Raw genomic sequence first — 25,741 nt, 5'->3', positions numbered from 1 at the left:
CTTGGCTTTCACAATATCTTCTGGCAAGGAGTTCCACAGGTTGACTGTGCATTGTGTGAAGAAATACTTCCTTTTATTTGTGTTAAACCTGCTGCCTATTCATTTCATTTGGTGACCCCTACTTCTTGTGTTATGAGAAGTAGTAAACAACACTTCTTTATCTACTTTCTCTACACCAGTCATGATTTTATAGACCTCAATCATTTCTCCCCTTAGCTGTCTCTTTTTCAAGCTGAAAAGCTCCAGTCTTATTAATCTCTCTTCATATGGAAGCCGTTCCATACCCCTAATCATTTTTGTTGCCTTTTTCTGCATCTTTTTCAATTCCAATATGTCTTTTTTTGAGATGGGGCGACCACATCTGCACACAGTATTCAAGATGTGGGCGTACCATGGATTAATAGAGAGGCAAGATGATATTTTCTGTCCTATTATCTATCCCTTTTTTAATTATTCCCACCAGTCTGTCCTGTTTTTGTACTGCCACTTCACATTGAGTGGATGTTTTCAGAGAACTGTCCACAATGACTCCGAGATCACTTCCTTGAGTGGTAACAGCTAACTTAGACCCCATCATTCTCATCACTGATTCCCAAGGGGCTGTAAGAGTGTGGCGGAGAGCATGACTTGGTCCCCGGCATGCAGCATCCCTTCTCCCACAGTGGTACCTGCCATGTTCCATTCTCTTTGCCAGCCCAGGGTGCCATTTGCAATGTACAATGTTGGTTTTCCAATTTATTTGAACTCTGGGAACATGACCTTGTGTCTGTGAAACTTCACAGCCCAATTAAATGTGTCTTATGGATGGTTCTGAACAGTCACCTTCCGACGGGTTGGAGTCTAGAACTTGAAACATCAGGAAAACTGGTGGGTGCACAAATTCAGGGTTCCCATTTAGCCCTGTTGTGGAGCAGTCTCCTCCCAAACCCCACTCCTCCCCTGCTCATGACCTCCTCCCAAGCACCCCCTGGTGGCCTGAGTGGTCCTGCAGAACTCTGCCATCCATCTCTTCCTCCTCCAGGCTTCACAGCTGCACTCACAACAGATCAGTCTCACTGGCCCTTCCAGCTGGGTTTTATTTATTTTCCAGAGACAACAAACCAAAAGGAGAAGAACAGCATAAGGCAAATTTGCTGCTGACCTTAGTCTCTGCTCTCGGGGTCTTTCCTCCAAGGTTATTGCTAAACTCTCTGTCTCTAGCCTTCCTTGCTGCTCCTTCCTTTCTCTGCAGCTCCTGCAGCTCTCTCAGACACTTTCTCTTGTGCTTCCTGCTGATCAGTAAAGAATCCACTGATCCGTGTTCAGGTGGGCCTTCTTAGCCGCTAGGGTTGGCTGAGCTCAGGCCTCCAGTCCTTAAAATGCCAAACCACCCCAGTTCAGGGCTATTTACAGGGACAGGCCATAATAAAAAATCTAGGTCTTTTCTACATCACCTCCCACTCTCTCTGCTTTACCAGCTAGCACCAATACCATGTGTTTCTTTTTCCCATTCCATTCCCTGTGTGTTTTCAAAATGCTTCCTCTGCATGGAACATCCTCACCATGCAAGTTCCCCAATGCACCACCCTTTCTTTAATAATACTAATGATTATTCATCAAATGAAAAAGAAATTGTTAGTTCTTATATACCCTGCTTTCTTTGTATTTTTCAGTCTTCCTTCGACCAGAGGGTCTTTGAATTAGGGAGTGTCCTTACTTTTTCTGCCTTGTAAAGCACACACTGTTGATACTGGACAGATAAATAATGGATACATCATGCACACACCAAAAAAAAAAAAAAAACCTTTGTCATAAAGGTTGGTCTTGTCAGTAAAGTAAGCCACAAAAATTAGGAAATGCACAAAGAACCAAAAAGCTGCAAACTCAGGTTAGGAAATACCAGAATGAGCATTGCCCATGCAACATTAACTCTGCTATAAATGAGGCAGGGATCCTACAGACCACAGACTCCTTCAATACACAGCCCCAGAGCCAAAAATCATGTGTACTGAATAAGGAAGGGGTCCAGAGGGAAAAAAATATTATAGGATCTTGTAATTAGTCTGCATCATCATGCAAAGGCACAAGAGGACTAAATTAAGGGTGCCAGGGCAACATTTATTTGGATATTTGCTATCCTGAGCATGCTAAACTTTGTAACCTTTTAATCCTTTTTAAAACCCTGACTTTGTATTTCTTAATTATGTATGGTTTCAGTTATTGATGAAAGCCAACTTAAGTAACGTTAATTGAAGGGGTTTTTGTTTGTTAATTTTTTTAATAGAAAGAAAATATTTTATATATGTGCTATTTAAACAATGAAGCTCTTACTCAAGTGTTGTTTTCAGTATATATTTTATTGCCATTCTTATCTTTGTGAAAATCCCTGTTTCACCACTCAATGCTGTGTTGATCACAGTATAGAAAGTGAGTAAATTAAACTGTATTAAAAAAACCCTCATTTGATGCAACTTCAGTTTCAGTGAAAATTCTAAGCTATAATCGTCAATTTGTAAGAAGCAGATAAACAATATCCAAGAAAAAGAGCTGGAGTTTTGCATCTTATTTTCAGTGAGCCCTTATTCAGTAAAGTAGCAAACCCTAATTAAGTATAAATGACTTCAGTTTCAGTGAAAATTCTAAGCTATAATCGTCAATTTGTAAGAAGCAGATAAACAATATCCAAGAAAAAGAGCTGGAGTTATGCTTTTATTTTCAGTGAGCCCTTACTAAGTAAAGTAGCAAACCCTAATTAAGTATAAATGACTTCAAAAGAAAGAGAGAAAAAGAAATTCCCAGTCCTTACACATGCTGGTTTCTTTGTATGTGTCCATCCTCCTTAGGTCTTTATATTAGGGAGTACCTTTAATTTTTCTGTCTTGTAAAGTACACACTATTGACACTAAACAGACAAATAATAGATATGTCACAAACAAAAAAATACCCTTTGTCATAAAGGTTGGTTTCATCAGTGTTGTAAGCCTTAAAAAATAGAAAATACACAAAGGATTAAAAGGTTTCAAAGTCAAGCACTTTCAAGTTAGGAAATACCAGAATGAGCGTTGCCCACTCAACATTAACTCTGCAATAAATGAGGCAGGGATCCTACAGACAACAGACTCCTTCAATACACAACCCCAGAGCAGAAAATCTTGTACACTGAATAAGGCATGTTCCTGATGGGAAAAAAATATCATGGGATCATGTAATTAAAATCTGCATCATCACGCAAAGGACCAAGACAACTGAATTAAGGGTGCCAGGGCAACACTTATTTGGACATTTGCTAACCTAAGAATGCTAAAAGTTGTAATCTTTTAATCCTTTTTAAAACCTTGAGTTTGTATATCCAAATTATTTGACGGCTTAATTTATTGATGAAAGCTAAACTAAGAAACATTAAATGAAGGGGTTTGGGTTTGTTAATTTCCTTAGTTTTTTTAATAGAAAGAAAAACTATTATATAAGTTCTGTTTAAACAATGAACCTCTTATTCATCTGTTGTTTTCAGTATATATTTTATTGCCATTCTTATCTTTGTGAAGCTCCCTTTTCACCACTCAGTGCTGTGCTGAAAACAATATTGAAAGTAATTAAATTAAACTGTATTAAAACAAAAGTCATTGTATGCAGCTTGAGTTTCAGTGAAAGTTCTAAGCTATAACCCTGAATGTGTAAGAAGCAGATAAACAATATCCAAGTAAAAGAGCAGGAATTTTGCATCTTATTTTCACTGAGCCTTTACTAAGGAAAGTAGCAAACAATTTCCCTTTGAGAAGAAACACTGTACCGTACCACAGTACAAACCCAAATGAGTCCAGCAGGCGGCTGTCCTGCTTATCCAAATCTGGTCCTGTTTCATTACAAACTTCCTTTCTGTGATGATGTTCTGGTCATAAGGGGGCAATCAGTTGTCACAGGTAGCTGTTGCCGTGGCAGCCAGGGGCTAGTCATTCTCCCCAGGTGTGACAAGGAGCTGGAGGCAGGGAGCGCTGAGTGGTGGATTATCTCTGATGTCACAATGCTACTGCTCAGGCAGCACCAGTGGGCAGCAAATGTGCAGTGTGTGTGTGTGTGTGTCTGGGGGGGGGGGGAGGGGGGGACAGGCTTTCCCAGTGCTCCTGTTTCCCCAGATTTCCTAAAGAAACCAACAACACAGAATACACATTAATGGTGATTCCACACACATGCTAATTAGTAGCTGCAATTTGATTCAAATTCCCCGTGGCATGTTTAGAAACCAGTGTTCCAAAACAAGGAGAGACCTCGTAAAACAGAAAATGTTAATGCTCTGGTGTATTTGTGATTGTGTTGAAATTGTGAGTTTAAATTTGGGGCATGGTTCCTGGACCTGCTTGCATGTTAGGGAGCTCAGTAGGGCAGCACGCAATCAGGGTGTAGTAGCAGTCAGTCAGCAGGTACCCAGTGAGTTGTGCCTCTCTGTTATAGTCAGCAGCCTACATTCTCTCTCTCTGATTTTTGGGTTCTTACATGTTATTGTTCTGGCTCCTGAGAAACAAATTAGCAAGACATTGTGAACTTCCAGCAAGAGTATTTTATATTTTCTCTAACTTCTCTGCTTGTGTGCCACATAACATAAAAGACACAATCATGTAAAAAATGAAATAAAATTCTGAAGCCAAATGTAGTTTTGAAACAAAAAATAAATTGAACCATTTCATTCTGAAAATATTGATCTTCCTGAAGCACTTCACTTTTCCTTTCCCTTTCACAGGGAGGAGCCTAAATTAGGTTTCCCTAAATCCATGATTGGAATACTCAAACATTTCCCCTCTTTTTCATGCAATTTGTTCCTTCTGCCTCTGGCTGCTGCTACCCCTTTTCTGCCCTCACCCAAACACAGTGGAGATTTTATCTTGCTCTCTTGCCGCAGTACAGCTCAGACCCAGGGCAGGGGAGCCAGCTGCGTGGACTACAGAAGAAGCAGTATCCTAGAGCTGAGAACTGTGCAGGCAGAGGAAGAGGGCAAAAGATAGAGCCACCCCCAGCTACCAGTGTTAGGGGGCTTATTCCTTCACCCGCTTACTTCCCTGGTCCTTCTCACATGAACAGAGAGCAACAATACCCGAAGTCCAAAGGTGCAAACAATTTGATGTTTATTGGGGTGAACTTCGAGCAAGCATGATTCCAGTTTCCTTCCTTAGTATCCTCCTTCCCAGCTCTGACACCACAGAGCCTTACACCTGTGTCCCTGTTCCCATTCCTACCCTTAGCCAAACATGATTCCAACTTCCTTACTCCCATTCCCTGTTCCCATCTCCCCCTTTAGCAAAACATGATTCCAATTTTCTTATCCCCATTCCCTGTTCCCATCTCCCCCTTTAGCAAAACATGATTCCAATTTTCTTACCCCCATTCCCTGTTCCCATCTCACATGCCCACACCCACACCCACACCAGTCACTTCCTCATTGACTACAGATTATATAGTAAAACTTGAGTTCTGCTTAGCTATACCTTAACTAATCATTCTCCTGAAATTTAACTAACCAATCCTAACATATTGTAACATGATTATGTAACCAATTATATCCCACCACCTCAATTAGTTTACACCCAGCAAAATTAATTATACAGCAGACAGGAACAATCACAGAACCAGACAGAGATTATACAGACAAACAACAGCAAAGTGGGAACTATAATGGCAAAACAATACAGAAGTGAGGATTTCGCATCCCAGCTATTGATAAGTGAGTTCTTGCCAGACAGGATGCTATCAAACTAAGTTTCCTTTTACATTTTCTAGGCACTTCCCTTTCTCTGGAGGTGATAGGAATACAATCCTGTCCTGATAGTGCCTAACAGCCCAATAGCACCTTATTTCAATGTGACTAGTTTGGAATGTGAGGATGTGACCGGTCGCTTCCCAGCTTATGGCTGCCTCTGCTGCTTAGCCAAAGGCCTGAGCCTAAGCACAGGGCCACAAACTGTCACAGTAGGAGAAGGCCCTTACACTGGCAGACAGTGGTTTTGATTCTTTCTTTTATACCTCTATCACTAGCCAAGTGATAAGAATACACCTAAATTCTTAGAGTTTAGGCCTTTACAGACAGGCCTGAATATCTATATCCTAACAACCAGCACCAGCCATCTTAAGAAAAAGCATCACCCAGGCCATGATAGACTCACAGAATTGGAAGGGATCTTGAGATGTCATCAAGTCCAGCTCCCTGAGCTCATAGCAGGAGTAAGCACCACCAAGAACTTCCCTGACAGGTGTTTGTCTAACCTGCTCTGAAAAATCTCCAACGATGGAGATTCCAGAACCCCCCAGGCAGTTTATTCCAGGGCTTAACCACCCTGACCGTTAGGAATTTTTTTCTAACATCCAACCTAAACCTCCCTTGCTGAAATTTAAACCCACTGTTTCTTGTCCTACCATCAGAGGTTAAGGAGAATAATTTCTTCTCCTTCCTCCTTGTAACAACCTTTTAAGGTTTTGAAAACTGTTAACATGTCCCCTCTCAGTCTTCTCTTTTCCAGACTAAACAAACCGAATTCTTTCTATCTTCCCTCATAGGTCATGTTTTCTTGACCTTTAATAATTTTTGTTGCTCTTCTCTGGACTCTCTCCAATTTGTCTCCATGTTTCCTGAAATGTGGTGCCCAGAACTGGACATGATACTCCACTTGAGGTCTTATCAGAGCTTTGTAGAGTGGAAGCATTACTTCTTGTGGCTTGCTTACAACACTCCTGCTAATGGTGGATTGTCTGTCACTTGAAGTCTTCCCAACTGGATATCTAGCTAAATGATGTGTTAGAGCTAAAATAATAAAATAATTATGCGGAAGGTCAGATTAGATGATCATATTGTCCTCTTCTGGCCTTAAAATGTATGAAAAATCAATTTTACCCAAAGAGGAGTGGTAAACTCTGCTCTGTGTAGATGCCAAGCCTTACAATTAGTGCGTTACAAAGTTAAAGTTGTTTGATTGCTGTAACTGCTCTTTCCATAGTTTAACATAGTTTAACATGTCTGGATTTCTTTTAAGCGTAACTTTGACACTGAATTCACTGACTCCTCCATACGGAAAGACAGACTTAGCCATTCATTTTCAGTTACACTGCCCCTGAGACCTCTTTTGTGGCTTAGGAAAACAGCAAGAGCTTTCCGTAAAATTAAGCAAAGACTAATAAAGAAACCTACTTAGCACGTGCATCGTTTGGAGGTAAGATAGGCCACCGTGGAGGGCATTGTAATGAGCCCCTCTATGCCTGGCTTGAGACTATAATTGAAGGTGTAACTTACTTCAGAGACTTGATCCCTAAATGCCACAGAAATGAATATATAAGGTTTGTGGTGCCTTAACATGTTCCTTAGGGATGAAGAGTGAGTGAACACTTTCATCCACCAGCAGCTATGATTCAATACCTCTTTCCTTCAGTGAAGGTGGGTTAACTATTTTTCTTCTCTTCTGATTCCTGGACATAATTTTTCATTTTCTCCATTTACTTAGATGTGTGATGTTAGTGTAGTCAACATTTTGGCAACTTGAGACAGACATTGTTTGTTTGTTCATTTTTTCTGTCTCAGGATAAATTACAGTGAAAACGGACATGGTTCGTGAAAAAGAGCCTGAAAGTTCCAGATGGATACTAGGTAAGAATCCAGTGTTGTACATAGAGATGCATCTGAGTTACACACTTCAGAGATCTGGAATCAGATTCAGATCCAACTTCTGTAACCTTTGATGATTTTCAGATTCTGGGCTTTGGTTACAGCCAATTATAGAGATAAGTCAGGGTTGTAAAACTTGTATTTATTGTCGTTGTGTTATCAGTTAGAGATCAGTGCCCCCACTGCACTGGGTTCACCGAAAACACATAGTAAGAGACAGTTCCTGCCCTCAAGAGCTTATAGGCTAACAAACAAGACAGAAGAGAGTGGGTGAAAGGAAGGTTTATTATCCAAATTTAACAAAGAGGGAATTGAGGCAAAGAGGAAATCTTTGTCCGAAATCACACAGGTATTCTGTAGCAGAGCTAGGACCTAAAGGCCGATCTCAGTCTAATGCCCCTAGCGCCAGTCTGACCATTATCCAGTGTTGTGTATGGATGTGAGTAGGGGTGGGGGAGGGGGAGGACAGACACTTGGATCCAATGGGTTGTGGTGTGGCCGATCTCTCACCATAAGGGGGAAATAACAATAATTATTTGCACTGCGGCAGCTCCAGACATCTTTGTGTTTGTTTGAAAAATGTGACCAGTGGGTAGCATTGGAAAGGCGGTAGATGACATTGCAATAGCAGAGGATCCTCAAGGTGTTGAGAGCCTGCGAAGGGCCTTGGATTGAAAACAAGCTGTTTGTGTGTGATGAAATGGGGAAGGGGGAGCCAGAAGAAGGAAGCAAATGGAGAAAGCCTCACTTTTGAGGTGTTACATAGTTTTGGCTTCATGTCTCTTCAGCCTTCTTTCTTCCTTCTTTCTCTCTTCCTCCCCATTCTTCTCACACTCCTTGTCTACACAGCAACTTCTCTGTTTATCTTATTCTCTCACCTGTGGCTTCCGGCATTCCCTGTATGCTACCTTTTCCAAGCATCCTCCCTCCCTCCTTCAGAGCCTTGCCTTGCACACAGCTTCCCATCGTCGCTTCCGTGCCAACATTATTCCTTCACCGTTTCCTGCCTACCTCATACTCCTGTGTCATGGCGAATGGCCCAGAGAGATGAAGGACCTGGCAGTGTGTACCACTAGTAGGTGTAAGCAGTTGGGACTGGAGACAAGTGGCCAGAAAGCTCCTAGAGCAAGGAAAGCATAGACCGAAGGCACAGTTGCCAATTCTCATGATATTTGGTGCTTCTCTTAAAGCCCCAGCTCCTTCAGCCATATGATCACTTAAGAATCTCAGATTTTTTAAAGTATGTTTCTAGCCCTCAGAGTTGCTAAGAAAAGCTTGGAAACGTGACCCCCTTCAGGGCCAAGAAACATTGTTTCATTGCAATTTGCTGACTGAATGAAATTGAAACATTTCTCGAAGATGGGCCAATTTCACTGCAGCACCACGGAATTGGGGAAACTCTGCCTACATGAGAATCCTACCTGGTTTCTGCTAGTTCACCTGCCCAGCTCCTTGGCAACTTGCCATGTGATCTGCTAGCAACCAGAGTCCACGGCCTTGGAGCTGCTACACATGCCATTGCCCTGTGGGCTGGGTACACCCAAAATTTCCAGGGTTCATGGCTCCAGGGATCCATTCCCTTTTTCAGAGACTTTTCAAATACTGGGGGTTTGGTCCTAACCTAATAAATTCTGAAATAACAAAATCTTGCACAAACAAAACCTTTCCCTGCCCCTCTCTCCAGACCACCCTTAGGCATAGGCAGCAAACACAGCTGTGTAGGGCACCTGAAAATTTGGGCCACCCCTGAGTCTTAATATCCACCTACCCGCCTCTTCCTATCCCTGTTGCTGGTGGCTGCTGCAGCCTGGTGAGCCTTCCTCTGGAAGGGATCTAGTTAACTTAAAGGTGAAAAAGCCTCCAGCCTGCCAGACCTATTAGTACAACTTTGAAATTCTTAAAGAGCCATTAAAGTAGTAATGAAACCATTTAATGGGCATTTGCCAGCTCCTGGGTATGTACTGTCAGTTTCTGAATTTACTGACAAAAACAGTTGTGCATCAATGTAATATTTACTCAGAACATGTTAGTCTACTGGAGCTATGTTTAAAATCTGCTTTAAAAGTATTTCATCAGTATGTTGCTGAAGATTATAAAATCACAACTCTAAACAAATCACCGTCATCCCCCCCAGGCTGCCATTGGGCACAGGGTTTAAAAATACTTCTTAGGAACCCATATCTCCTAAAGATGGATCTACCCATTCTAAACCCTTTCTGTATTATTTTAAAAAGATCTCAAGATTTTAAGCCAATCACATGATTTTTGGAAGCCTGGTTCCTGGTTTTCAAACGCTTGGGATTAGCAACAGGGGATATGTTATGAAGCAGCAGTAACCAAGTGACTGGGACACAACTGAGATCCTGTAGTCATCTAAAAGGGTTATCTGGGAGGAGTCTGAACCCAGAGAATAGGATCCCAAGTACGAGAGCTTTCTAACTTACCCTTAGTGAGCAGACAATATAAAGTAAACTCATAACTCATGCAGGTATATTTCCTTGGGGAAAATTTGTAAGAATGTGCTTGAATTTGGAAATTCCTCAAGGGGAACTGGATGTCTAATTCCAATCAATTTTATGGAGACTGGGATGTCAAAATCTCCTAGACAGCTTTGAAAATCCCAGTCCTCATGAAAAGGGAGTGTAAATCAAAAAGTCCATCTCAACTTTTCCCAGACATCACGGTGGCTGGTTTCCAAGAAGATATTCACTACCCACTCTCAAGCCCAGTGGTGTCATTCAGATTTAATTCATGCCATGAAATTTCCTTCTTCCATGCTGCTCACTCTTGTTATCCCGGCAGGTATGGTTTCATGTAGCCCTGTATACATGGCTGAGGGCAATCACAGCATGGTGACCCACTTCATCCTCCTGGGGTTGACGGATAATGAGGAGCTGCAAATACCCCTCTTTGCAGTGTTTCTGGTGATCTATATTCTTACGCTGGTGGGGAATCTCGGGATGATCATGTTGATCAGGGTTGATCCCCGACTCCATACCCCCATGTACTTCTTCCTCAGTAACCTGTCTGTCATTGACCTCTGCTATTCCTCAGTCTTCACTCCGAGGATGCTGGTGAATTTCTTAGTGGGGAGTAAAAGCATTTCTTACTCTGCCTGTATTGCCCAACACTTCTCCTTCGCTGTTTTTGTGACCACAGAAGGGTTTCTGCTGGCCGTGATGGCATGCGACCGCTATGTAGCCATCTGTAACCCTCTGCTCTACACTGCTGTTATGTCTAAGAGAGTCTGTTTTCGTCTAGTGGCCGGCTCATATGTAGGGGGGCTCGTGAACTCACTGACCCACACATGTGGCTTGCTGAGGTTGTCATTCTGCGGGCCCAACGTCATCAATCATTACTTTTGTGACACTAACCCATTGCTGAAGCTCGCCTGCTCTGATAACCGCATCAATGAGATTTTGCTCATAATGTTCTCTGTGGCTCTTGCCACGTCCACCCTCCTGATTATCATCATCTCTTATCTGTACATCTTCTTCTCTATCCTGAGGATCCGCTTCGCTGCGGGCAGGCGGAAAGCCTTCTCCACCTGTGCCTCTCATCTGACAGCTGTCACCATGCTCTATGTACCTGTGAGCTTAAGCCACATACAACCCAGTTCCACCTACTCGCTGGAACAGGAGAAAATCTCTGCTGTGTTTTATACCCTGGTGGTCCCCATGCTGAACCCCCTTATTTACAGCCTGAGGAACAAGGAGATTAAGGATGCTCTTAAGAGGGTGGTAGACTGGAAAAACATTCTCAGCTAATTTGTTCACCATGACAATTCCAGTTAATTGAGAAGAACAATTGGAAGAAGGAGAGGAGTATTGGCTATGTGTCACTGCCTTCATTTGTGTATCTCAAATGTTGTACAGGAATTAAATGAACCTCAAAGAACTGATGTAGCATGTGGAAATTACGTTTTACGATTGCTTGAGAGGAACAATGTTACCTAATGTCCTGTCATTATGTGGTTGTTCCAACAGACACCCTTCCTTGTTTCTTGACCATTAATCTATTTGAAATGCTGCCCTGAAAGGTTATCTGAGATTTAAAATAAAATAAAACTTGTTTCTAACTTTAATTTCTTAATGTGTTGCTCTAATTAATACTCAGTATGTAGCTTGCACTATGAGAATTCAATACTTTTGCTCTCTTTAGTGTCTGGGCCTCATAAGGGCTTTGTGAGCCTGACACAATTAATCTCTATCCCCTTTATAACAGCCCTTAACGTAGTTGAAGACTGTTATTAGGTCCCTTCTCAGTCGTCTTGTCTCAAAACAAGACATGCCCAATTTTTTTTAAATCTTTCCTAATGAATCAGATTTTGCAAACCCCTTTTGTCATTTTTGTTTTTCCCCTCTGGACTCTCTCCTATTTGCCAACATCTTTTCTAAAGCGTGACGCCCAAACCTAGACACAGAACTTCAACTGCAGCCTCACCAGTGCCAAGTACAGGCAAACAGTTACTGCCCTGGTCTTACATACAACACTCGTGGTAATACACCCCAGACAGCCTTTTTCACAACTGCATCTCATTGTTGGCTGATACTCAACTTGTAATCCACTTGAACTCTCAGATCCATCTCAGCTGCACTTCTCCCTAGCCGGTTATTCCCCACATTGTATTTGTGCATTTGATTTTTCCTTCCAGAGTGAAGTACTTTGCACTTGTCTTCATATTAATCACATCTATACTCAGACTAGTCCTATATACATCTATTCTCAACAGTGCTATCATATATACTTAGGCTTGGAAGGAATAGACTTTTCTCAAAAAAATGTTGGTAAATGTTGATTTCACCACAAGCACACAAACCAATGAAAAAAATATTGCTTTCAATAATTGAAATGTACAGCTAGGCAAGAGTAAGAAAAATTGCAGCTTGAGAATGTTCTAGAGTTTGATTTAAGGATATTTATTTTGACATGTGATGTTGACAATTTGTGTTTTAACAGTTATAAAGCTTTAACTTTTTGAATCTCAGTGTTGGCTGTCATTAAAAAAATTATGTCTGACCTCCCATTGCCTGATCTCCCATAATTTCTTGCGACTGTAAAGGTTTGAACATTTAAAACAAAAAGACTTCAAAATAAACATTGATATTATCAATTAAAATTATAAAAATTATTTTAAAAAATAAAATTTTGAACAAGGCTCTCTGTACTTTTTATACAGCTTTATTCTCAATCATCTTTCTGTCACCTTATTCTGTTCTCCATCTGTACCTCTTGTCTCTTATTTTAAGCTTACATTACGAGCTCCTTTGGCCAGAGATTGTCTTTTTGTTATATGTTTGTACAGCACCTAACAGAAGGGGGTTGGGATTAAGCCTAATTCTAATGAATTAATTAAGTACTATCAATAATAATGCTCATGTAATGTTACTACCACCAATGCCGTATATTTCAGAGGGGTAGCTGGTTAGCCTGTTTCAGCAAAGACAATGAGGAGTCCTGTGGCACCTTAAAGACTAACAAACTTATTTGGGCAGAAGCTGTCGTGGGCTATAACACACTTCTGGGTTCCAGCTCATGATACCTTCTGCCCAAATAAATTGGTTAGTCCTTAAGGTGCCACAGGACTCCTCATTATCATTGCCATATAGTGATTTTATAGGTTTACTAACAGCAATGCTATAAATTGATCGTATATTTTAAGGACTAGACGGGACAATGAGATCATTTAGTCCAACTGTATAACTCAGGTCACACTTTGATACAGTTACCCTCTGTATTAAGCCCATTAACTTGTCTTTTATTAAGTGTGTCTTCCAGAGAGCCATCGGGTCTTGATTTCACAGCATCTCTAGCTGGAGAATCCACCACTTCCCATGGTAGTTCATTCCAGCGGTTAACCACCCTCACTGTTGGAAATGTGAGCCTCATGACTAAATTGAATTGGGACAGTTTTACTCTGAGCAACATGACATATTGTTCAGTAGAACTGGGGGTGAGGGGAAATTGGGCTAAAATACTTGTTTTTCTGAGCAACGCAGGTTTGGGTTTGCTGAAATATTTTATGAATTTGTATCAAATGAGCTGAATTATTTTGCTTTGAACTGAAACCTCAGAAAAATCAAAAAGCTCTAAATAGTTTAAGTTTCCCATTTAAAAGACTGTTTCAAAATTTACTTTCATTTTATGAAAAAATATAACAATTGGAAAAACAGCAACTGATCAAACACAACATTTCATTCAACTTGTCAGTCAGCCAAAAACTTGGAAAAAAAATCAATTAGGTTCAATCAGAAACGAATTTTTTCATTTATGTTTCAGAAGAGCCAGCAAACCAAGAAGTCAGGTATTCACACAGCTCTTTTGATCATACATTTTGTTTCTCATCATTGCTATCTACTGATTAGCCCTATTCTCACCAGTAAAAAGAAAAGGAGTACTTGTGGCACCTTAGAGACTAACCAATTTATTTGAGCATGAGCTTTCGTGAGCTACAGCTCACTTCATCGGATGCATACCGTGGAAACTGCAGCAGATATTATATACACACAGAGATCATGAAACAATACCTCCTCCCACCCCACTGACCTGCTGGTAATAGCTTATCTAAAGTGATCATCAAGTTGGGCCATTTCCAGCACAAAACCAGGTTTTCTCACCCTCCACCCCCCCACACACAAACTCACTCTCCTGCTGGTAATAGCCCATCCAAAGTGACAGCTCTCTTCCAATGTGCATGATAATCAAGGTGGGCCATTTCCTGCACAAATCCAGGTTCTCTCACCCCCTCACCCCCCTCCAAAAACCACACACACAAACTCACTCTCCTGCTGTTAAAAGCTCATCCAAAGTGACCACTCTCCCTACAATGTGCATGATAATCAAAGTGGGCCATTTCCAGCACAAATCCAGGTTTTCTCAACCCCCCCCCCCACCCCCATATACACACAAACTCACTCTCCTGCTGGTAATAGCTCATCCAAAGTGACCACTCTCCCTACAATGTGCATGGTAATCAAGGTGGGCCATGTCACCTTCAGCCCCCAACTAAACCCCCTCCAACACATTATTAAGGATCTACAACCTATCCTGAAGGATGACCCATCACTCTCACAAATCTTGGGAGACAGGCCAGTCCTTGCCTACAGACAGCCCCGCAACCTGAAGCAAATACTCACCAACAACCACATACCACACAACAGAACCACTAACCCAGGAACTTGTCCTTGCAACAAAGCCCGTTGCCAATTGTGCCCACATATCTATTCAGGGGACACCATCACAGGGCCTAATAACATCAGCCACACTATCAGAGGCTCGTTCACCTGCACATCCACCAATGTGATATATGCCATCATGTGCCAGCAATGCCCCTCTGCCATGTACATTGGCCAAACTGGACAGTCTCTACGTAAAAGAATAAATGGACACAAATCAGATGTCAAGAATTATAACATTCATAAACCAGTCGGAGAACACTTCAATCTCTCTGGTCACGCAATCACAGACATGAAGGTCGCTATCTTAAAACAAAAAAAACTTCAAATCCAGACTCCAGCGAGAAACTGCTGAATTGGAATTCATTTGCAAATTGGATACTATTAATTTAGGCTTAAATAGAGACTGGGAGTGGCTAAGTCATTATGCAAGGTAGCCTATTTCCCCTTGTTTTTTTCCTACCCCCCCCCCCCAGACGTTCTGGTTAAACTTGGATTTAAACTTGGAGAGTGGTCAGTTTGGATGAGCTATTGCCAGCAGGTCAGTGAGTTTGTGTGTGTGTGTGTGTGTGTGTGTCCCGTGTGTGTGTCCCCCAGGTGGGGGGGAGGGTGAGAGAGCCTGGATTTGTGCTGGACATGGCCCACCTTGATTATCATGCACATTGTAGGGAGAGTGATCACCTCTGATGAGATATTATCAGCAGGAGAGTGAGTTTGTGTGTATATGGGGGTGGGGGGGTGAGAGAACCTAGATTTGTGCTGGAAATGGCCCACCTTGATTATCATGCACATTGGAAGAGAGCTGTCACTTTGGATGGGCTATTACCAGCAGGAGAGTGAGTTTGTGTGTAGGGGGGTGGAGGGTGAGAAAACCTGGTTTTGTGCTGGAAATGGCCCAACTTGATGATCACTTTAGATAAGCTATTACCAGCAGGACAGTGGGGTGGGAGGAGGTATTGTTCCATGATCTCTGTGTGTATATAATATCTGCTGCAGTTTCCACGGTATGCATCCGATGAAGTGAGCTGTAGCTCACGAAAGCTCATGCTCAAATAAATTGGTTAATCTCTAAGGTGCCACAAGTACTCCTTTTCTTTTTGCGAATACAGACTAACACGGCTGTTACTCTGAAATTCTCACCAGTGATACAATTCTACTGCTTTAGGGCTGGTCAACATGGGAAACTGACTCTGCAGTAACCGACTCTAATGTAACTCCCTATGTGGCCACTTTTCTTTTTCCGGTTTAGTTTAATCCAGTGGATTAAGAGGGTCCATACCAGGAGCTATTCCAGAATAGCTCTAGTGCCTTACATTCACCTATTACCTTGCTCAGGAATAACTTCCCAGTGCAGACAAGCCCCTGTTCTCACCAACACTGATTTGGAGCTGTCCTTTCGCCCCTCCATGCAGAGGTGGGACACTGAACAGCAAGGTTTATCAGTGGGGAAATGAATTTATTTGATGTTTTTCCCATCCCGAAGAACCCAATACAATTTTTACAAACATTCTGGTATAGCTGAATCTGCATTTTTCTCTGAAAAAAAGTTTCAGCCAAAGAATTTTACCCAGCTGTCGTTAGGATCCTTTCTACCCCCGTGGAAATGCCTTACATTTAAGCTCTGCTAGGTAGACTTGAGTCAAGGGATAATAGGGTTTAGCCCATGGTGAGTAATAGTGAGAGGACAGAAACCACAGAAGAACACTCAGATGCAGCTTCCTCCAGGGTTCAAGAGTTGACCCGCTACCCAACCTCATTCATGGGGGTTCTTTTTTATCTTGTATTAATACAGTTTCAATGAAAAATATCAGAGCACAATATTGGATCAATGCTACCGTACAAAGGTGATTTTATCTTTCTCAGCTGATAAATGTCTACCTTCTTGACACCTTAACATCAGAAAAAAAAACTTTAAATAAATCTTCAGCTAGTACAAGTCCTTCTGCACTAGTGTGAGTCTGTGGTCACAAAGTTTGCCATGGAATTCACCCTGTTGCTTCCAGAATGGTGGCCCAGAATCTCCACTTTCATTAAATAGGCCTCCGGTGTCCAGCCCTTTGTGGAATTGACCTTCAATGCATAGCCAATGCAGTGCCATCTGCTTGTGTCTGCAGGCTGCCTAAAACAATAGCTCTGAGAAGTATTAACAGTCCCATTCATCTTAATCAGAGCTCTGTGTGTGGGGTTTCCCCTTCCAGGATGCCATAGAGCAGCCAGGCACTTCACATTTTGTTTCCTGTCACCTTGCCCAGCTAGTACAAGGAGGAGTTAATTGGACCAGGCAGCCTGAGTTGCTCCAGGTAGGAGGGAGCCTGGGCCCATGTCCAACTTGCAGCTAGGGAGCATAGGGAATGACAAGTACATTGCAGCGGCTCAGGCCGAGGGGAGTCAGAATGCGTGTGAAGGATCCGCTCTTGGTCCTTTCTTGGCTCCTGTTTAATTGTACGTTTCACTTTTCCCCTGTAAAGGAGGAGATCATGGGTGGAAGAAATGGCGGAGGGAAATCACACCGTGGTTACAGACTTCCTTTTCCAGGGGTTCATGGATCTTCCGGAGCTTCAGGTCCCCCTCTTTATGTTGTTCCCAATGATCTATGTTATCACCCTGGTGGGGAATCTAGGGATGATAGTCTTGATCAGGTTCAACTCCGGACTCCACACCTCCAGGTACTATTTCCTCAGCAGTTTGTCTCTTGCCGACGTCGGTAATGCCTCGGTTGCTGATGACTTTTGGGGTTCAGGGCAAACCCATTTCTCTCGCCGCATGCACAGCACAGGTTTCCTTTGTCTGTAACTTTCTGACCAAGGAAGCTTTGCCTGGTGGCGGTAATGGCATTTGATCACTTCCTAGCCCTCGGTAGCCCCTTGCTCTAGAGCCTCATCATGTCAAAAAGACTGTGTGTGTTAGTAGCGGTTGCTTCCTACATATGTGGCTTTGTGAACGCGGTTCTTCAGACTCCATTTATAATTTGCCCTGTCCTTCTATGACTCCAATGTCATCCACCATTTCTTCTGTGACATCCCCCCAATCCTTAAGCTGTCCTGCTCCGACACCCACAACGCTAACACAGTGTATTTCACCTTGTCCACTATACTGGTCATGACTAGGATTCTCATTGTATTATTCTCCTACATGTACATCCTCATTGCCATCTTGAAGATCCACTCTGCCAAGGGCAGACGCAAAACCTTCTCCACCTGTGCCTCCCACCTGATGGCCGTAACAATTTTCTACGGGACTGTGATCTTCATGTATTTACAACCCAGTTCCGACTACACCACAGACCCAGACAAGATCATCTCTGTGTTTTATATACTCATAATTATCATGCTGAATCCCCTGATCTACAGCTTGAGGAACAAGGAGATGAAGGACCCCTTTAGAAGGATGATAAACAGGAAGGTTTGTTCTCAGTTAATATAATTATTGGGATTTGTGCTTATCAATAAACAAGTGATGAATTAATAGTGAATTCTCTGTGTCATAGCTCTGATTTCTTTGTTTTAACTGTATTCTGTGGCTTGTTCGAAAAAAAAAAAGGAATCCAAGACTGTTAATCTTGGAAATTCAGTTTCCCATGTTCAGGAATGACTGCGAGGCTGCAAAGAATACAGACGCTCCCCGACTTATGCAAGCATTCCGTTCCAGAATGCCTCGTGTACCTCGAGTTTTGCATAAGTCGGAAACGTATCTCTGACCATTACGCGCAAAAAAAAAAACCCTAAGAAACTCCTATTTCTAGTTTACGGAACTTTTTCCGTAATCTCGGATTTTCGTAACTCGGGGAGAGTCTGTGCACTATTGTAAGGGAGCATTTGTCACAGTTCCGCTCTGACTCCCTTTGCTGAATATGCACCGACTTGTGTTGAGGGGAATCCCATCTTGGATCCCCAGTTGTTTTAAGGTGCCAGAGATTGAATGGAGCCAGTCACTGCTGCAGTCTTGGGGTTCCTAGGCACACAATAGGGTGCAGGCCCTCTGCCTAGCGCCCTTTCTGGAGAGCTAGAACCTGCTATCTAGCTGCCTAGTCCCTGGGCTCAGGGATGACTTTTCGGACTCTGCCATAGCTTAAACAACCCTTGTCCTACAATGCCACCAAACAGTGTGAGCCTTCTAGATTACAGCTGAACTCTCCCATAGGGCCACACAGCATGTGTAAAGAATATAACACACAGAGAGAGACACTCTGAACAGGAATCTAACACGGCAGAGCGAACACTTCACCAGTAAAGCACAAGTTCATTTAGAAAAGGACACACATCCTAACTTCAATGGGCCTCACTAGCTCATCCTTTTCTTGAGAGTCCCCTTGTGTATTCATCTATGTTCAGAAAGACTGCTCCTCTCCCTCCTCATCGAGCTCCTACACGCAGCTCCTCTCAGTTTGAGCTGGTCAAACATGGCCAGGTAGAGCCCAAATTGAGCAGCTTTTGCCCTTTTATGACCATCTTACTCTCTGTCAGGTGACCTCATGATCAGCCACTGCGGATGGCCAGATACCCCTACCAGGCAACCACTGCTTCCCCCTCCTGCCTCCTGCCCGCATCAACAGAAAGTTTAGATGGAAAATTTTCAACCACCCCCAGCCAGGAACAGATCCAAAGCTCATTGAAGCCAATGAAAAGACTCCGATTGACTTCAGTCAATATTTGGCTCAGTCTGCAGGAGTTTAAGTGGGGATATTCAAAAGGCACCAAACTCCCATTCCAGGGAGTTGTCCAGGGAACTGGATGTCTAACTGCTCATTGAAAATGTGCATTTGCTCACAGGCAGTTGTTGATTGCACTATGGGGTTTCCAAACCTGGACCGGTATTAAAGTGTTGAAAGGAAAATAGCATTGGCAGCCAAATGAGTTTGGCCCACACACATATTGCCAGTTTAAGAACATCATGATGTTAATCATTAGAGTAACTCTGATGTCTTTTTAGTTATGGCAGTATAGCTTCATTCCATTTTGCACATATATGGAAAAATCATAAGTAGTATTCCTAGGAGCACAAGAAGTGGATTTAAGTGATTGATGATTCAGAGAAAACTTCCCTGGACTAACCAGAGCAGATGAATATACAAATGTCAGTGTGTGAGCAAGCTTGCTAGTGCTATGAATATTGATAGCGCCATCTCACCAGTACTTCATAACGGGTACTGGTACATCACAATCGTACATCTTTATAAATTGATTGGACTACATGTATCCTTTATCTGTCCCCACATCATACTCGCAAGTCAGTGGAGTTACTTCTGGGATGAATCTGTCTCAGGGTTTACAAAGTTCAAAGAAAGCCAAACAAAGCAGATCTTTGACATAATTTCATGATCACCAGAGAAACTCTTTCATGGGTTGGAGAGAAGATAAAGAAGTAAATTGAAGCACTCCCATAAAAATGTCCAGGACTGAGACCTATGGTGCTGAACTAATGTGCACTGGAGAGACTCCATTGAGCCCAATGGTCAATGGCTCTGGTCCTTAATGAATGACAAGGGGCTGGTATAGTTTTTTCAGATTGATTTGAATGAGAAGGGGCAGCTATTTTTTTTTATACACAGCTTTTCTCTGGGAGAAGGTGCCACTGTACAAATTGTCTTGGCAAATTGTCTTAACTTCAGTTACACTACAAATAGGTTTACTTCTTCATTACTCTGGCAGAGCAAGTGTTAATATTGACATTATTTCTGTATCATGAGTCTTATATTGTTTTCCTAACCATTCCCAATAGGTTTTCATGCCTAATTAGATAATGACAGAATTGCTCAAAAAACAATGTTTTAATGAGGCCCACATCAGCTTATTATAATCCATAATAATGGATGCCATCTACATAGTTCTCCAAACTTTGGAGAATTATGTCAATATAAACATTACTGGCATAACCAGTGCTGGACAATAGCATTTACTCTTTCCCTTTTTTTCCCCTTTCAATATCTTCACTGTCGGGCCAAATTCATCTCTGGCATCATTCTTTTATGCCAGGGCTATATTTGGCCCATTGTGTCCAAAGCCATGACAAATCAAACCAGGTCACTGCAGACGTGAGTTTATGATCCTTGCTCACATTGACTTGCACTTACTCATAGCAGGAGCCCCAATGAGATCAAGTTCAACTCAGTGCAAGTAAAGCAAGATCAGCTTAGCTTCCAAATAAGCTAAAAATTGTAATGTGCACAAGACAGACAAGAAGGGGCTTTATCCCATACATAACAACATGTTAGGGCATCTCGAAACTATAGGCTCGATTCTGTTGTCCTTACACTGAATAGCCCCTTACTGTGAGAGTGGTCTCATGGACTTCCACCTGCTGAAAAAGTGTGGGTAAGGGCATAAAAATCTGCCATTAAAAAGCCACGAAACTATGTTAGGGAAATAAGCAGAATCTCTTATTTAATCTGGAAGAAACAGTGCAATCCTCAGAGTGTTTTATGTCAATGCAACATTAATACAAATCAGTATTGAAACTGATGGTGAAGTGAAACACACTTGGCCAGATTCTAAGCTAGTGTAAATCAGCATCACCACATTGATGCCAAAGAGGCAGAAAGCCCAACTAATGTAATGTAACTTGATGGAGTGCCACTAAAATTAATGTGGCTATATCGCCAGTGGGTGTAAATCATCTTTGCCCCATTGAAATCAATTCCATATGGCTAAAGTGAGTGGAAATCCACCAACCTCAACAAAAAACTCACAGATACAGACTGAAACCAATGGCGCTCCAGCTCCAGTTGGTGTAAGCTAGCGTCACTACATTGCAATCAATGGGGCCAGATCCCCAGCAGGTGAAAATCAGCATTAGCTCCATTGGTGCTAATGCGTGAGACCCCAAAGTAAATAGGTGGAGCGCTACTGAACGCATTGGGCCAGAACCATAACTAGTCAAAATTGGTGTCATTCCATTGAAGTCAGTGGAGCTACACACATTTATACAAGAAGAAGATCTGGCCCTTATGACCATAGGATTTTCCAAGGCACATAAATGACTTATGGGCAAAAGCCCCTTATTGGGGCAGCAGTCTGGCTTGTTCTATCCAGTTGGCAGACCATCTCCTTAACTTGTAACCTGGTGTAGATATGTAACCCACACACCGCCTGGGTGTGGTGCTCTGTCCCATCTGCTGGCACTGAGACCACTCAGAGAGAGTTTAATGAGTCTACCCTACATCCTTAGTCAAGAGCCATGTGGCTTTTAGCTCATGTGGTAGAGACTCATGTACTAAGCTGCAGAGGTCCCAAATTCAATCCTGACCGCCGAAGACTGGGGCCTGTCGGTGTTACAGATGCACATCAAATTATCCACCCACAGGGACAAGTGTGAATTGTCTGATGTTCATAGCTTCCCAACATTAACCTTAATCCTAACCATACCCCTGCAGAGTTTGGGGAAGTTCTGGGACACACTCTTGTTCCATGACTGAACTAACCTGTAGAAGCTACCAGTTCCCCTCGGTCTCATAGAAACATGGGGATTGCCAGACAGGATCAGACACAAGGTGTATCTAGTCCAATAGCCTGTCTATGACTGTAGCTTATACCAGATTCTTCTAAGGAAAGTGGAAGAATCTCATACTAGGCAGATATGGGATAATCTTCCCCCAACATTAGGTCACTGGAGAATGAAAATAGTGGTATATTAGGTGATGGTCTGTTTCCATCTTGGCATTTTGTCAGAAGCCCATGCAGTTGTTATTCTGACGTTGTTTAATCATAGAATCATAGAATCATAGAATATCAGGGTTGTAAGGGACCCCTGAAGGTCATCTAGTCCAACCCCCTGCTCGAAGCAGGACCAATTCCCAGTTAAATCATCCCAGCCAGGGCTTTGTCAAGCCTGACCTTAAAAACCTCGAAGGAAGGAGATTCTACCACCTCCCTAGGTAACGCATTCCAGTGTTTCACCACCCTCTTAGTGAAAAAGTTTTTCCTAATATCCAATCTAAACCTCCCCCACTGCAACTTGAGACCATTACTCCTCGTTCTGTCATCTGCTACCATTGAGAACAGTCTAGAGCCATCCTCTTTGGAACCCCCTTTCAGGTAGTTGAAAGCAGCTATCAAATCCCCCCTCATTCTTCTCTTCTGCAGGCTAAACAATCCCAGCTCCCTCAGCCTCTCCTCATAACTCATGTGTTCCAGACCCCTAATCATTTTTGTTGCCCTTCGCTGGACTCTTTCCAATTGATCCACATCCTTCTTGTAGTGTGGGGCCCAAAACTGGACACAGTACTCCAGATGAGGTCTCACCAATGTCGAATAGAGGGGAACGATCACGTCCCTCGATCTGCTCGCTATGCCCCTACTTATACATCCCAAAATGCCATTGGCCTTCTTGGCAACAAGGGCACACTGCTGACTCATATCCAGCTTCTCGTCCACTGTCACCCCTAGGTCCTTTTCCGCAGAACTGCTGCCCTGCCATTCGGTCCCTAGTCTGTAGCTGTGCATTGGGTTCTTCCGTCCTAAGTGCAGGACCCTGCACTTATCCTTATTGAACCTCATCAGATTTCTTTTGGCCCAATCCTCCAATTTGTCTAGGTCCTTCTGTATCCTATCCCTCCCCTCCAGCGTATCTACCACTCCTCCCAGTTTAGTATCATCCACAAATTTGCTGAGAGTGCAATCCACACTATCCTCCAGATCATTTATGAAGATATTGAACAAAACCGGCCCCAGGACCGACCCTTGGGGCACTCCACTTGATACCGGCTGCCAACTAGACATGGAGCCATTGATCACTACCCGTTGAGCCCGACAATCTAGCCAGCTTTCTACCCACCTTATAGTGCATTCATCCAGCCCATACTTCCTTAACTTGCTGACAAGAATACTGTGGGAGACCGTGTAAAAAGCTTTGCTAAAGTGAAGAAACAATACATCCATTGTTTTCCCTTCATCCACAGAACCAGTAATCTCATCATAAAAGGTGATTAGATTAGTCAGGCATGACCTTCCCTTGGTGAATCCATGCTGGCTGTTCCTGATCACTTTCCTCTCATGCAAGTGCTTCAGGATTGATTCTTTGAGGACCTGCTCCATGATTTTTCCAGGGACTGAGGTGAGGCTGACTGGCCTGTAGTTCCCAGGATCCTCCTTCTTCCCTTTTTTAAAGATTGGCACTACATTAGCCTTAATCTGTTCTCCCTAAGAATCGTCTGCTTTGTCAGCTTTGTCCACAACCCTCCCTGACTTTGTATAGGTCCATATCTGAGTCTGCACTGGGATCAGAGTGAACTTCACATGATCTATGAGTTTGATGGAAATATTTTCCACATACCAGGCCCTGAGTTCTCTCTCTGATCCCACAGGATTGACATGTACTGTTCTCTGCAGTCCTGGCCTCCTTACAATTCTGTCACAGTAGTGCTAGAATTGAGATTGTGTGATCTTAGCACACCAGGAGTTGAGCACAGTCTAACAAAAGAGAATATAAAAGAGATGGACCTGTATATTTAACAGCGTCCTCTAGTGAGATGCAATTTCAGAACAGCTCAGGTATTTGTATGATTTCAGCATCCTTTTACCTGAGTTTTAATCTACAGAGGGCATCCAACCCAAAGCACTAATGGTAACTGCAATTCACCTTTAAATCAAGAATAAGAGGCCTGTGATTTACAAACAGAATCTCTTGAGGTCTAGCCTTACTGAGTACAACAAACTGCAGACGCCCTCTAAGTAGAATGCTGGAAGTGTGCTACTCCCATAATAACCCAGTGGTCAGTGGATTGAAACCAGGGTCAGCTAGCCCTGGCCTGTTTATTGTTTATGGGTATAAAATGTCTATGACTAAAGTTAGTCTGGAAAGTGGAAGAAAGTTTCTAACCATCAGAGGAGGGAGGTTCAGGAACAGCCTCCCACTAGAATTAGTGGAGTTATACAACAATTTAAAGTGGAGCTGAATAAGTTTATGAATGGGATTATATCATATTGCTGCCTGCAACAGCAGTAGACTGGACTCAATGACCTCGGGGGGTCACTTCCTGTCCTATGTTGCTCTTGGGATTGCCAATATTAATGAGCCTGCATGATGCACAATTATTTTTGTGCAATTCAAAGAAACAGTGCAACCCGAAAATTCAGGATGGTAACCCAGAGAACTTGCCACCTCTCTGACAGCTGTCTATTGATTTTTTTAAAAAATCAGTAACTACATTTATTGACAAAATATCTTCTTGTATATCATTCTTCTAAAGGCGTCCTTCACTCCATGTTTCTAAGGCTGTAGATCAGAGGGTTCAGCATAGGGAACACAGAGATGACGTTGTCTTGGTCCAAGGTGTAGCCAGAACTGGGTCATAAATACATAAAATCAGAGTACTGTAGAAGGTAGTGACAGCTGTCAGGTGAGAGGCAAAAGTACAGAAAGGTTTCAGTGGATCTTCAGGATGGTGTATTAAGAAGACAGCCTGAAACATAAGGCCATGTTTCAGAGTCCTGGTGTGAGGCCTAAAGCCTGAGCTAAAGTAACCAAAACTTTGCAGATCTAAAGCAAAGCCAAGCTGTGAGCAAGAGACAGGCCTTGTTCACAGAATCTGGCAAGAACAGGGCTGATATTGCAGAATCACACGTGCTTAAGTAGTGCTTAGGCACAAGTATATATGCGCCAGCACATTCCAGAAAGGCGGTACCAGAACACCTCGATACCAAACACATGCCCCAGAGATAACAGGAGCGCGCTGTCCCATCTTAAGGATAAGGTCAGGATGACAGCATGATGGATAGAGATGTTTTAATCAAACCAACATGTACAAGGTAATGGGCAGCCCTTGGATCCATCAATGGGTGGCACCCTAATACGTCAGAGGGTGTCATTCTGATACGTCAGGGGCAATATGTCACTTGTTTGTATTTGTGTTTAAAGATGTATCTCAGAGGGAGTGTCTTTGGCCAGCCTAGCGAGCAGTGGAGAGTCCCACCACTGACTGAGTTGTGTCCATTGACACAAGCATACAGGT

At 42.7% G+C, this 25,741-nt stretch overlaps 1 protein-coding gene and 1 pseudogene across 1 annotated transcript; both read left to right on the top strand.

Moving 5' to 3' along the window:
- The first annotated feature begins 10,449 nt into the window (after window positions 1-10,449).
- LOC140913743 (olfactory receptor 5J3-like) lies at window positions 10,450-11,388 on the top strand. The gene has a single exon (XM_073350541.1). It carries the CDS (start codon window positions 10,450-10,452, stop codon window positions 11,386-11,388), a length of 939 nt encoding a protein of 312 aa, XP_073206642.1.
- A 5,898-nt stretch (window positions 11,389-17,286) lies between these two features.
- On the top strand, window positions 17,287-18,219 carry LOC140912583 (olfactory receptor 5AR1-like; annotated as a pseudogene).
- Window positions 18,220-25,741: the final 7,522 nt, after the last annotated feature.

Source organism: Lepidochelys kempii, chromosome 6, assembly GCF_965140265.1.
Source record: "Lepidochelys kempii isolate rLepKem1 chromosome 6, rLepKem1.hap2, whole genome shotgun sequence".
Lineage (NCBI taxonomy): Eukaryota > Metazoa > Chordata > Testudines > Cheloniidae > Lepidochelys > Lepidochelys kempii.
Note: the sequence above shows the minus strand (reverse complement) of the source record. Positions and strands in the feature narration are given on the sequence as shown.

Bases quoted from the DNA above. Each gene is read 5' to 3' on its own strand.
- LOC140913743 (XM_073350541.1), top strand. From the start codon at position 10,450: ATGGCTGAGGGCAATCACAGCATGGTGACCCACTTCATCCTCCTGGGG.